Source organism: Pelodiscus sinensis, chromosome 9 (assembly GCF_052426305.1).
Source record: "Pelodiscus sinensis isolate ZL-2025 chromosome 9, ASM5242630v1, whole genome shotgun sequence".
In the NCBI taxonomy this organism is placed as follows: domain Eukaryota; kingdom Metazoa; phylum Chordata; order Testudines; family Trionychidae; genus Pelodiscus; species Pelodiscus sinensis.
In genome coordinates this window covers 16,536,482-16,548,635 of record NC_143060.1, presented here as the reverse complement: position 1 = coordinate 16,548,635, position 12,154 = coordinate 16,536,482, and the positions used below count along the sequence as shown (strand labels likewise).

General features: G+C 42.6%; 1 protein-coding gene across 11 annotated transcripts in view; it reads right to left on the bottom strand.

Annotated features, from left to right (window-relative positions):
• Window positions 1–12,154, bottom strand: part of FGGY (FGGY carbohydrate kinase domain containing) — a 312,982-nt gene that overhangs the window by 192,712 nt on the left and 108,116 nt on the right. For 7 of the 11 annotated variants that reach the window (XR_012905874.2, XR_012905871.2, XR_012905872.2 and 4 more), the window contains exon 2: window positions 877–1,088. The exons of 2 other annotated variants lie outside the window; for them this stretch is intronic. Coding sequence is in view for 3 of the 9 variants with exons in the window: in XM_089780444.1 (XP_089636570.1) it covers window positions 877–1,077 (201 nt within the window). In the remaining 6 variants the exon portion in view is untranslated. Of the gene's footprint in view, window positions 1–876; window positions 1,089–2,494; window positions 2,672–9,001; window positions 9,099–12,154 lie in introns of those variants that run through there. 2 more of the 11 variants (XR_012905873.2, XR_016350240.1) reach the window with 2 other exon arrangements.

Below are 12,154 nucleotides of genomic sequence, written 5' to 3'. Positions count from 1 at the left end.
GGGTGGGGCCAAAAATGAGGAATTCAGTGTGTGGGAGGAAGTTGCCAGGAAGCAGGCTTAGGGTGTGGGGTCTGGCCAGGAGGAAGAACGCATGAACCGGCTGGGAGGGGAGCCCCATGTCTCAGGGACTGGATCCAGGCTAACCAGGGGGCCTTAGGTTCCCCACCCAAGGGTTTGACCAATGAATCAGTAAATCTGGGACTTGATCGTATGCTCACTGAAGTGAGTCAGTGGTGAAGCTCCCACTGATTTAAAATAGCGCAGGATCAGGGCACTTGGTTCTATTACCAAATGTTTCACAGATTCATGGGTGACCTTGGATAAGTCATGCAACCTCTCCAGTCTTCCAGTTCCCTTGTGAAATAAGGATAGTGTCGAAGAGGCTACATCATCTGTATCTAGCAAGTACTTTGGTGCAAAAAGGTTTTGTTTGGGTTTTTTTTACAGTAGAGCACACACACCGAAGGGGAGGTAGATGGCACTGACCATTAAGACTGACTCTCATTATACAGGTTGAACCCCTCAAGTCTGGCACGCAAACATCCATGGTCCGGCATGATTTTAGTGAGCCAGATGTCCACTTAGCATGGGTGTGACCAGGTTTCCCACTGTTCCATAAAGTTGGTTTACAGTCACCAGTCTTGGCTCTCAGTGTTCTGTGCTGTTATTTAGCTCCAATTTACCCCTAAGAGCCCCGTAAGCAATGGAAATGTTGGTAATGTTGCGAGGAAATATTGACCTCCTGTGGTTCAACAAATTTTCTCATTTGGCACCTGTCAGGTCCCAAGGGTGCTGGACTAGACAGGTCCAACCTGTAGAAGTTTAAATACTGCCTGCAGCATACATTCCTTCAAGTTTTTAATCCACTGCATATACCTTTGTGACTGTGCAACAGGCAGCCCAGATGTCATCAGAGGATTGCTCATAGTGGTCAGTTTGAGGTTCCCACATTTGAATTGGCTGATCTGCATGTGCCAGTATCATCCCAAACTGGTCTATCAAAGCCGCACGAACACTTGCTGTTCCAACATCAATCCCAACATAGTAATTTACTGGATCCTGCTTCTTACTCTGCATTTTCAACAAGTCTGTAAAGGAAGAAGAAAAACAAACTGGCATTTTACACATGAATAATTGTGGTGATGATGTTTACAGTGATGAAGAAAAGCTATGCCCCATAAAACAAACTGCAGATCCTGGGTAGTAGGTATTTTGACTGCTTGGTATTAAAGCAGAACAATTTTTGAAAGTCTTCGCTATAATTTTTAAATAAATTTGGCTCTTCAGTCCTCATAAGGCTTGTGTTGTTCTTCTGCAGACATTCCTGTACTTGAGCTTTAGTGGCATTGGAAAGGAGCCTTTAACTTTGCAAACAAAAGTGTGCATGAAAGGAACGTGGCCACTCCTCCAATTCGGCAAGCACTTATCTCAGCCAAGCTGACAGAATTGCAAATAATAGTTTAAACTAAATGGCTCCAAGGTTCAGATAGGCAACTAAAAATTCAGCTGCCTATTTGAATAATGTATCACACCAGAGAAACCTTCATGATTAAGAGTGAAATTTTTCATTTTGCAGAAAACAAAACTACTAGTCACATGTACAGTCACAATAAAATACCAAAAAGTTACACGTACACACCACAAAAAGAAAATCAGCTCAAAAAAACTCTCCTCATACATTTGCCACATTTTAGCAATCATGGTTTTGTTGTTTGTTTGGTGTTGTGCATTTTCCCCACAAAAACATGTCTTGCCTGCTTGTCCAGCCCGTATTCATCTGGCTCCACTCCCTTTCACAAATGCCTCCTACTCAACACCTCCCGTTATCCTGCTGTCACTGAACTACACCACCAGTTTTATAAATACAGAGAACAAGACCCTTTAAGAACAAGCCAGCCACAAAGCACCAGGCCAATCCACCTGAGATTATTATTCCCCCATGCTCCGCAGATGCCCAACGAAACAGATTAACCTTGCAGTAGGGATGTAATAGTGTAGTCGATTAACCAATAAGCAAAAGCTTATAGGTTAATGCTATAAACTACACACATTTCCCTTCCCAGTAAATTTTTTGCTGGTTAGCCAGTGGCCCGGCTCAGTTCTGGCTTCTGCCAGGTCCAGAACCTACCCCTGCTGCAGCTCTGCATTTAAAGTGTATTATGAGCCAGGTGGGCAGGCCGCCTGGATCAGTTCCAGTTCATGCGGGGTCCAGAAGCTTAGACCGCCCCCCCTTAGACAGGGGCTGCTGCCACCTCACGCTGCTGCCTCTTTTTCAGAGGCAGCAGCATGGGGCAATGGCCAGTTGGTCCAGAAGGGGAGCTGATTTTTAAACTGGGCTCCCCCTTGTGGACCAGGTCCTTCTTGGCACCCTGTACTGCTGCCTCTGATACAGCAGCTGCCAGCCCCGCCCCAGGGACTGTAAAATAGTCAACTAACCTATAAAAATTCATGAGGTTACTCAACTATTAAATTAACCGATATTTAACATCCCTACCTTGCAGTATGCACAGCAAGTCAACAGATCAATGATCTTGGAGTGTAGGAAAGCAACCTTAAGAAGTAATGCTGCTGGCAGAGTGAGCTGCATATCTAGCTCCCCTTGAGGTGAGAAGTCTGACCACCCCTCAGAACTCAGATGAGGCAATTTGGCATAAAGAAGAGGCAATCCGCAAGTCCCAGGCATTTAAGGCTCTATCAATTAAAATCAACATCTTAAAATCCATCCAAACACAAAGTGGACCATCATAGATGATTAGTTTTCATTTGCTTTCAATAAAATTCTCTGCACCCAGCTCTGAAGGCACTGCCCCAGCTGCAGCAGTGCAGAAGTAAGGGTGGCAATACCATAACAGAACATCCTTACTTCTGTGTGCTGGAGGTGGCTCTGCCTTTAAGGCAGAGATCCCAGCTAACAGCCAAGAGTTTCCAGCTGCCCAGCTCTGAAGACAGTTTCGCCACCAACTTCAGTGCAGAAGCAAAGGTATTGATACTGAAACCTCCCTATGAACAAATAACCTTCTGACCCCCCTCAACTCCCTTTCGGCCAGTAGCACAATTACAACACTGAAATTTCAGATTGAAAAAAACTTTAAACATGAAATGATGGTTTTTAAAAAACCTTTGACCGTGAAATTGATCAAAATAGACCATGGATTTGGTAGGGCCCCACCAATCAGCGTGCTTGGTTTCGAAGGCCAGGTCTACACTAGACCTGGAAGGTCGGCTTAAGGTACACAACTCCAGCTATGTAGAATGCATAGTTGGAGTTGGCTTACCTTAAGCCGAGCTTGGTCCCGTCCCCACTGCAGAAGGACAATGGAAGCAAACACTCCCATTGGCTTCCTTTACTCCCTGGCGCCAGCCAGAGCTGCCCTCAGCATTCGATTTATGTGCCTATACTAGACCCGCTAAATCAAATGCGAGAATGTCAATCTCTGGTGTGGCAAGTGAGGACATGCCCTAAGAAAAGTCGCTAAGACTTCAAATAAATGACTGGGAACCATCTGCCCCACTATCTGCAGCTGGTTTTCAAATTCTTCTGGTCAGGAGGAACACAGGCTCTACTGAACAGTGATCTTCCTATGCAAAACAGTTGTTCAGGTGAAGACTGGTAAACCACAATAATGGTAACGATATGCCTTTGGTCTACTCTTACAACCATCTGATACCTAAGCATACTGGAAGAAACCTGATTTTACTTCCTGGCCCTAGCCACATGACAAAGATTAATGTCTCTGATTACGGAAGTCATATTCACTGATTCTAGTAATTATTACTACAGCTACACCAATTGTGGGATGCCCATTACAAGAATCTGCATCTTGCTCTGCAACTTATTCCTTGACTGTTGATCAGATTGTTAGGCATCATCTGCAAAAGATAATGTTCCCACTTGCTTTCTTAAAACAAAGTTTAGAAAGTTAGCAGCACATGTTCATAAGTACTTGTTAACAAAAATCACTAACTATATTATTCTTGATATTATCTCATGGATTCCCCCCCCCCCCCCTCGCCTTATTTTGGCATTGTCTCTGACTGCTGACTCATTTAAAAAAAAGGGTAAAAACCATGAGAAAACTAATTGGATTTTACTTTTAACATAGATAAATGGCGTTTTAAGGTCTTTTACAGAATATGGAAATTCACACACTCTACCACTATTTATCATTTTTATTCCTCTTCCATATATGGCAGCCTTGATTTTAGATCTTTAACTTTTTTTTGCTACAGAGAAGACAACTTTAACAGATGTTAGAAAATTAAGCTATATCATACATCACTACTCAGCACTTAAAATTATAGCTTTGCAAAGGATCCTCACCACAAGCATTTGAAAAATGGAACCCAATCAACCCATATAATGTCTTACTTACCTTTTTCCCTTACTAAGCAACAAAACAAAGTACATGCGTGTGGCCATGTGAATAACAGATTATTCAGTTATCTATATAATATAGATTACAGTCTATGACCAAATACTATTTGACTTCTCCAATTTGATTGACAGCCACCTAAGCTGTGTCTAAACTACATCCCTTTTTCGATAAAGGGATGTAGATTAGGCACGTGTATATTGCAAATGAAGCTGGGATTTAAATATCCTGCGCTTCATTTGCATAATGGCAGCTGCAGCTTTTTTTCAAAACGGGGCTTTTAAAAAAAAAAAAAAAAAACCACCAGCAGTTTAGATGGGGCATTTTCGACAGAAATGCCCCGTTTCGAAAGATCCTGTACTCCTCAAAAAATGAGGAGTACAGGATCCTAAAAAAAGTGAGGCACAGAGGATCTTTAGAAACGGGGCATTTCTGTCAAAAATGCCCCATCTAAACTGCTGGGGGGGAGAGGGTTTCAAAAAAGCCCTGTTTAGAAAAAAAAGCAGCTGCCGCCATTATACAAATAAAATGCGGGATATTTAAATCCTGGCTTCATTTGCAATATTGACATGCCTAATCTACATCCCTTTATCGATAAAAGGATGTAGTTTAGACACAGCCCTAGAGTAAGTCAATTAGCAGACTCTTGAAAGTCAAATTCCTTATCTCTTTGGGTATGTCTACACTAGCCCCCTACATTGATCTAGGGAGGCTAATGAGGGCGACCGAAATTGCAAACGAAGCGTGGGATTTAAATATCCCGCGCTTGATTTGCATGTTCCCGGCCGGTCGCCCTTTTAGAAATTGACTAGCCCGAAGTAACTGCCCGCGTCTATACGCGGTAGCAAAACGGGATTCCGAAATAAACCCATATCTTGAATTAGCTGGTAAACCTCACTGAACGAGGAATACCAGCTAATTCAAGTTAGGGCTTTATTTAGGAATCCCATATCACTGCCGCGTATAGACGCAGGCAGTTACTTCGGGCTAGTCAATTTCTAAAATGGCGACCAGCCGGGAATATGCAAATCAAGCGCGGGATATTTAAATCCCGCGCTTCGTTTGCAATTTCGGTCGCCCTCATTAGCCACCCTAGATCGATGTAGGGGGCTAGTGTAGACATACCCTCTGAGAATAGGTCTCCACTATCACAGTAAATAGACCTAAGGAATGCAACTCCAGCTCTATGAATAACATAGCTGGAATTGTGATAGAAATGTAGCCGTGTTAGTCCTGTATTTTCCTTCAGCTACACCAGACTATGTAGCACTTTAAAGACTAACAAGATGGTTTATTAGATGATGAGCTTTTTTGGGCCAGACCCACTTCCTCAGATCAAATAGTGGAAGAAAATTGTCACAACCATATATACCAAAGGATACAATTTAAAAAAAAAAAAAAAAAAAAAAAAAGAACACATATGAAAAGGACAAATCAAATTTCAGAACAGAAAGAGGATGCGGGGGGTGGAGGGAAGGTAAATGTCTGTGAGCTAATGATATTAGAGGTGATAATTGGGGAAGCTCATGCTTTAGATCAAGTTACTGCAGTGTCCACACCATGTGGGGTCCACGGGAGACACAGGGTGGAGTAGCAGGGCTGACTGGAATGTGATCTGCGGACAATTTGGTTCAGGTCCTGACTGTCATTTAAAATTTAATTTTAAGAAGTTTTTCATTAATAAATAAACCCGCATTTTGTTTAAATAATCTCATGTAAAATAAAGAGTCCAATTTTTATTTGAAAAATCAATTTTTATTAGGGCTGTTAAGCAATTCAAAATTAAACTTGATTCATCGCACTGTTAAACAATAATAAAATACCGTTTATTTTAAATATATTTGAGTGTTTTCTATATTTTCCAATATGCTGATTTCTCTTAGCACCTCTTGAGGAAGAGCATACATTAATACGGACTGGCTAACGTAGTAAGGAGGGCTTTAAGCTAGGTTCTGTGGGGGAAGGTTACCAACGCCCACAATTAAGTCAGAAACATGAAGACCTAGGAAAAGGGTGAGAAATTGGAGACAGCATGGGCTGCATTAGTAGGGATAAAGAAGACAAGACAGAACTGGGGGATGAGATCAAATCAAGATCTTAGATGTCTGTATACTAATGTGAGAAGCATGGGGCATAAACTGGAAGAACTCGAAATGCTAGTAAATAAACTCAACTATGACACAGTTGGCCTCACAGAGACTTGGTGGAATGATACGCATCCTTGGAATATTGGTACAGAAGAGTACAGTTTGCTCAGCAAGGAAAGGCAGGACACAAGAGAGTGGTTGCCTGGCATATTAAAAATATATACACTTGGACTGAGGTTGGGAAGGAAATAGGAGATAGACTTGTTGAGAAACTCTGGGTAAGAAAAAATGATGTAAAAAGACAAAAACAAGGGTGAGGCCATGGTAGAGATTTACTACAGACCTCCTACCCAGGAAGATGAGGCGGTTTGTTTGTTTGTTTTAATTACTAACAAAATCATCCAAAGCACAGATTTGGTGGTGATGGGAGACTTCAGCTACCCAGACATCTGCTGGGAATATAACACAGTGGGACACAGATTATCCAACAAATTCTAGTGAGAGGTATTGGAGACATGTCCTTTTATTCAAACGCTGGATTTGATTTTGACAAATAGGGAGGAAGTGGTTGAGAATTTGAAAGTGGAAGGCAACTTGGATGAAAGTCATCATGAATGAGCAGCTGTCATGATTTTAAGGAGCAATAGATGGGAGAGCAGCAAAATAAAGACAATAGACTTCAATAAACTCAAGGAGCTGGTAAGTAAGATCCCATGGGAAGCAAATCTAAGAGGAAAAACAACTGAGCGCAGTTGACAGTTTTTCAATGAGACACCATTAAGGACACAACAGTAAACTATTCCACTGAATAGGAAAGATAGGAAGTATGGCAAGAGACCACAAAGGAAGGAGTATTACAGAAAGGAATCTAGAGGTCATAGTGGACAAGAAGGTAAAAGGAGTCGACAGTGTAACACTGTTTAAAAAAAAGGAAACATCATTCTGGGATGTACTAGAAGGAGTGTTATAAGCAGGACAGGAGAAGTAGTTCTTCCACGCTACTCAAGCTAATTAGGCCTCAACTGGAGTACTGTGCCCAGTTCTGGGTGCCATATTTCAGGAAGCATGGGGACAAACTGGTAAAAGTCCAAAGAAGGGCAACAAAAATAATTAAAAATGAGAAAACATGTCCTATGAGGGGAGAATGAAAGAACTGGATTTGTTTAGTCTAGAAAAGAGAAGACTGAGAGGGAACTTGATAACCTTAGGTACTTGAAAGCTGTTATTACAATTTTTCCCTTCTCCTTACCTCCTGATAATAGAACAAGACATGGGTTCTATGATTACAGCACAGAATACAAAGTGTACAGAGCTCAGTTTATTTTTTATTACAAACTACTTATTCGTTATTTTTATTATTTATTATTTTATAATGCATATATTGGTAATAAAAGTAATGTAAACACACTGTTTTCTGTGTTCTCATTGAAATCAAAATTGAAAATGCAGGAAAAAATCCGCATCTACTTAATAAATGTCAGCTGGTATTCTATTATTCAATAGTGTGATTAATCACAATTAACTTTTTTAATTGCAATTCAATTGTGTTAATCGCATGAGTTAATGGCAAGTAATCGACAGCCCTATATTTTATCCCTGATTCTGAGGAAAGCAGTGTAGAATGATACAGCAGAAAAACAGACACAGTCAGCAACAGCTTTTCCTCAGGAATAATGTTTATAATAAGAAGCAAAATAAAATACAAGCTGAAAAGGAAACAAAACTACTCCTCTTGATGTTCAACCCACTGCTATGACCGCTGGGAATGGAGCCCTGCTTTCCTCCAAAGGCCACAGACTCACTTTTTACCATCCCCCCAATTGTAGGGTTCTTGCTTGAGCACACGTGCAAGGAGATAGATAAGCAGAGCTGAAATTAACCCCTGCTTCACTATGAACAGAGGATGCCTGGGGTATCTAACCCCCCTACCCCAAGCCTCCCATCCTTCAATAGACTTCAAACAGGCAGCTTCCTGCTGCTGTATGGGACAGCCTCAGCTTCAGTGGAGCTTTGCCACAGAGAATCAAGGCCTTTGGTTTTTGTAATGATGTTGTTAGTACTTGGACTTTGCAAGCAGAAACATCGAAACACCAGCTATGGGGTAGGGGGGAACCTACCAAACTGAGTGTCACTCTGCCACACAGTCACTCAAACACAGGCCCTGGAGCCAACATCCTTTCAGAGTAATAAGGCCTCCTTTTTCAGGAGTCGCAGCAGGGACAGGACAGCTTTTGAAACAAGTACTTATGATCAAAGAGCTACCGCACATCAGAAATATTTATACGGTCTATTAAATAATAGTCTGTACAAATATTATTCAAAATGTCTGTGGTTTTCAGCATGCACTTCTCAGTTTGTCCTTAAACAAATGTGCTCGTTTTCCCACATAGGCAGTCAAAAAAATAAACAAACTGCCCTTCGCAAAAACATTTCATTCAATAAAAAGAAAATCCTGAACCGTTTATTTAAACTTAAAAGGAATGACCAAGAAACCAGACAAATGTTTAATTACAATTAAGACGTGAGCTCTGCTTGTCTTACCTTTCTTTACGGTTATCAGACTGCCCTTAGGTGAAAGCCATCGTACCAGAAAATTCTGCACCTACACAGTCCAAGGCTCAGCAGAAATATCTTTCAGCTATAAATACGGATTATAAAGGACTGTCAAAAAGTTGATCTTTGGAACTAAGCAGGCTGCCCAAAACAACAGATCCTGTATAAATAGCATGATTTTAGTGCTTGCAGTGCAGCTGTGCTTTTTCTAGGGATTACAGGGGGAAAGATTAGCAGGGCAACATATTAGGCTTCATAATCTAAATATGAAAGGACCTGTCATAAACCCTGGGATTAAACAAAAGTTGCATGGTAATGTCACAGTCTTTATGAAAGGGAGATAAAATGGAAGGAGTATCTTTGACAATATTGTACCTGGCAAAAGTGCAATTCTATGTTAGGAATGTAACAGGTTAACCAGTTTTCTGGTAAGCAGGTGGCTTATTGGCCTGCTTACCAGATAACCAGTTAACCGGCTTCGCTGGCTGGACTCTGTCCAGGGCTGCAGAAGGGTTGGGACAGCCCCTACCTGCCCTAGGCTTCAGCGGAGAAAGCTTGTGTCCTATGGCTTGTGTCTGGGCACCTGCCACCCAAGTCCATCACAGGGCCAGGGCCAGAGCCAGAGCAGCCCCTGTTGGCTGCAGCGAGGCTGGGGTGGAGCATCCAGGGGCAATTCCAGGGTTACCTGGCTAAACCTAGAGTTCAAACAGTTAACGTTTTGAACGTTAATTAACATCCCTACTCTATGTTGGCCTTTTAGTGATACAAAAAGCTAACAACAAAACAATTTATGGTGGCAGAGTAATCACGATTTCTTCTTAACGGCAATTACTTCAGTCCCTATTCTAGGACAGAGTAAAAGTCGCGTATGGGGCAGGAGAGGGATAAACCACAGGACACCTACTGCTGTTTTTACACAATGTGTTGAATGCCCAAGGGGCCGTGCTATCACCCTATCAACAATGGCTTCCTTCCCACTTATGGGCTGTGTCTAGACTGGCAAGTTTTTCTGCAAAAAATCATCTGCTTTTGCGGAAAAACTTGCCAGCTGTCTACACTGGCCACTTGAATTTCCGCAAAAGCACTGACGATCTCATGTAAGATTGTCAGTGCTTTTGCGGAAATACTATGCTGCTCCCATTCGGGAAAAAGTCTTTTTCCGAAAGACTTTTGTGCAGAAGGGCCAGTGTAGACAGCAGAGATTTGTTTTCCGCAAAAAAGCCCCGATCGCGAAAATGGCTATCGGGGCTTTTTTGCGGAAAAGCGTGTCTAAATTGGCCCCGGACGCTTTTCTGCAAAAAGTGCTTTTGCGGAAAAGCGTCCTGCCAATCTAGATGCGCTTTTCCGAAAATGCTTTTAACGGAAAACTTTTCTGTTAAAAGCATTTCCGGAAAATCATGCCAGTGTACACGTAGCTATGCAGTGTCAAAAGAAAGATGGGATACACAATAAACTCTTTAGTTCTGGGGACTGCCTGAGCGCTAACAATAAAAACAACTGGAAGAGATAACACATTTACTCTTCCATTACTCTCTATCACAGTATTGTTCATTTATTTTAAAATAGAAGCTTCCACTTCAACGTAACTTTTTTCTTTCACTGCAAATGCTTAGCCATGTGTAAAGCTCCATGGGTGAGCCAGGCACTTCCTCAGGGATGGAAAAACCAAGTTGCAAAGAGAGATTTGCCATGGCAAAGTTGTACATAGACCTAAGCCTCCAAACTCTGAGTCTCATATTCTATCCACACAACTATGCAGCCTCAAAATTTCTAATCTAACCATTGGGTATCGGGGCCAATAGGAGAAACTGTCCTGGGGCTCGGTGATTTAAAAGGGCCTGGAGCGCCCAGCTGTTGCTACCTCGGCGGCAGCAGCAGCAGCAGACATCCTGGGCTCTTTAGATCACTGCCAGAGCACCTGACATGCCCTGGAACTTTGGTGGCACTGAATTGCAGCCCTCACCTCTTCTGCTCAAGGCCCCAGCCTTTCTGGGGGCTCACAGCCAGCTTCCCCGTGGCCCAGTGAAGACTCTTGTCAGCCCTGACAGATATGGCCAACCTGATGAAGAAGGAATAGAATGGTCCCTCACTTCCCCTTTTCATTAATTTAAGTCCCGTGGAGTCTTTTGTTGTTCCATTTCAGCAGCTTCTGTCCCATACTGGTAACTGTGGTGCTGTGTTTGCAGATGCTGAAGATCTGACTGATCGCCCATTTTTGGAGTCAAGAAGGAATTTTTTCATTGGGGAAAGGGCAAATTGGTGTAGGCCTGGTAAATTTGTTCACCTTTCTTGCAGCATCCTGGAAGTAAAGTTAAGTTAACCGGGAATAGGATTTAGTAATTAGTGGTATTACTTGGTAAGCAAATTAGGAAGGCCAAGGTTTCCCCTTTTGTACCCAAGGATGTTAAATTTAGTTTAATCAACTAATCGAATAGTGGATGAAATTTGCATCGACTATTCGATTTGTCGATAAGGGCACCTCTGCCTCTGAAATGTAGCAAGAGCCCTACTGGCTCTTGCTACATTTCAAAGGCAGACGCACCGCAGGGAGCACGGGGTGAGCAGGGGACTCAAGTAGTCCCTGGCCAGCCCCATGCTCCCTACTTTTGAAATGTAGGAGAGCCATACATTTCAAAAGTACGGAGCATGGGGTGAGTGGGGACCGCTTGAGTCCCCCACTTGCCTCCCCTCCCCCCCGCTCCCGTGGAACTTCTGCTTTTGAAATGTAGCACACTCTTGCTACATTTCATAGCTGGAATGCTAGTTCCCTGCTACCCCATTTCCCCCCATGGAGAGGGTACTGGGGGGAACTGGCTTTTAAGCCCACCAGCCCCCAGCACCAGCTCCTGCTCCCCCCCTTGCTGCCTCTCTCTGACACAGGCAGCAAGGGGGGGAAGCAAGTAGTAGAGTCACTAGTCAACTATCCAATAAGCATATGCTTATCGGATAGTTGATGAGTCTCTTACATCCTAATTTTTACCTTCTGTCCCATTTGTAGCAGGGGAGGTAGCTCTCAAAAAAGCGAACTACAGAGCTGGCTAAGGAGAACTCTGGAAAAAGAAAGGGATTTGTAATCTTCAATCGCAGTGCAACATCAGTTCTTTGAGACTAAATGATGAAGACCAGAGAGAGGATACTATA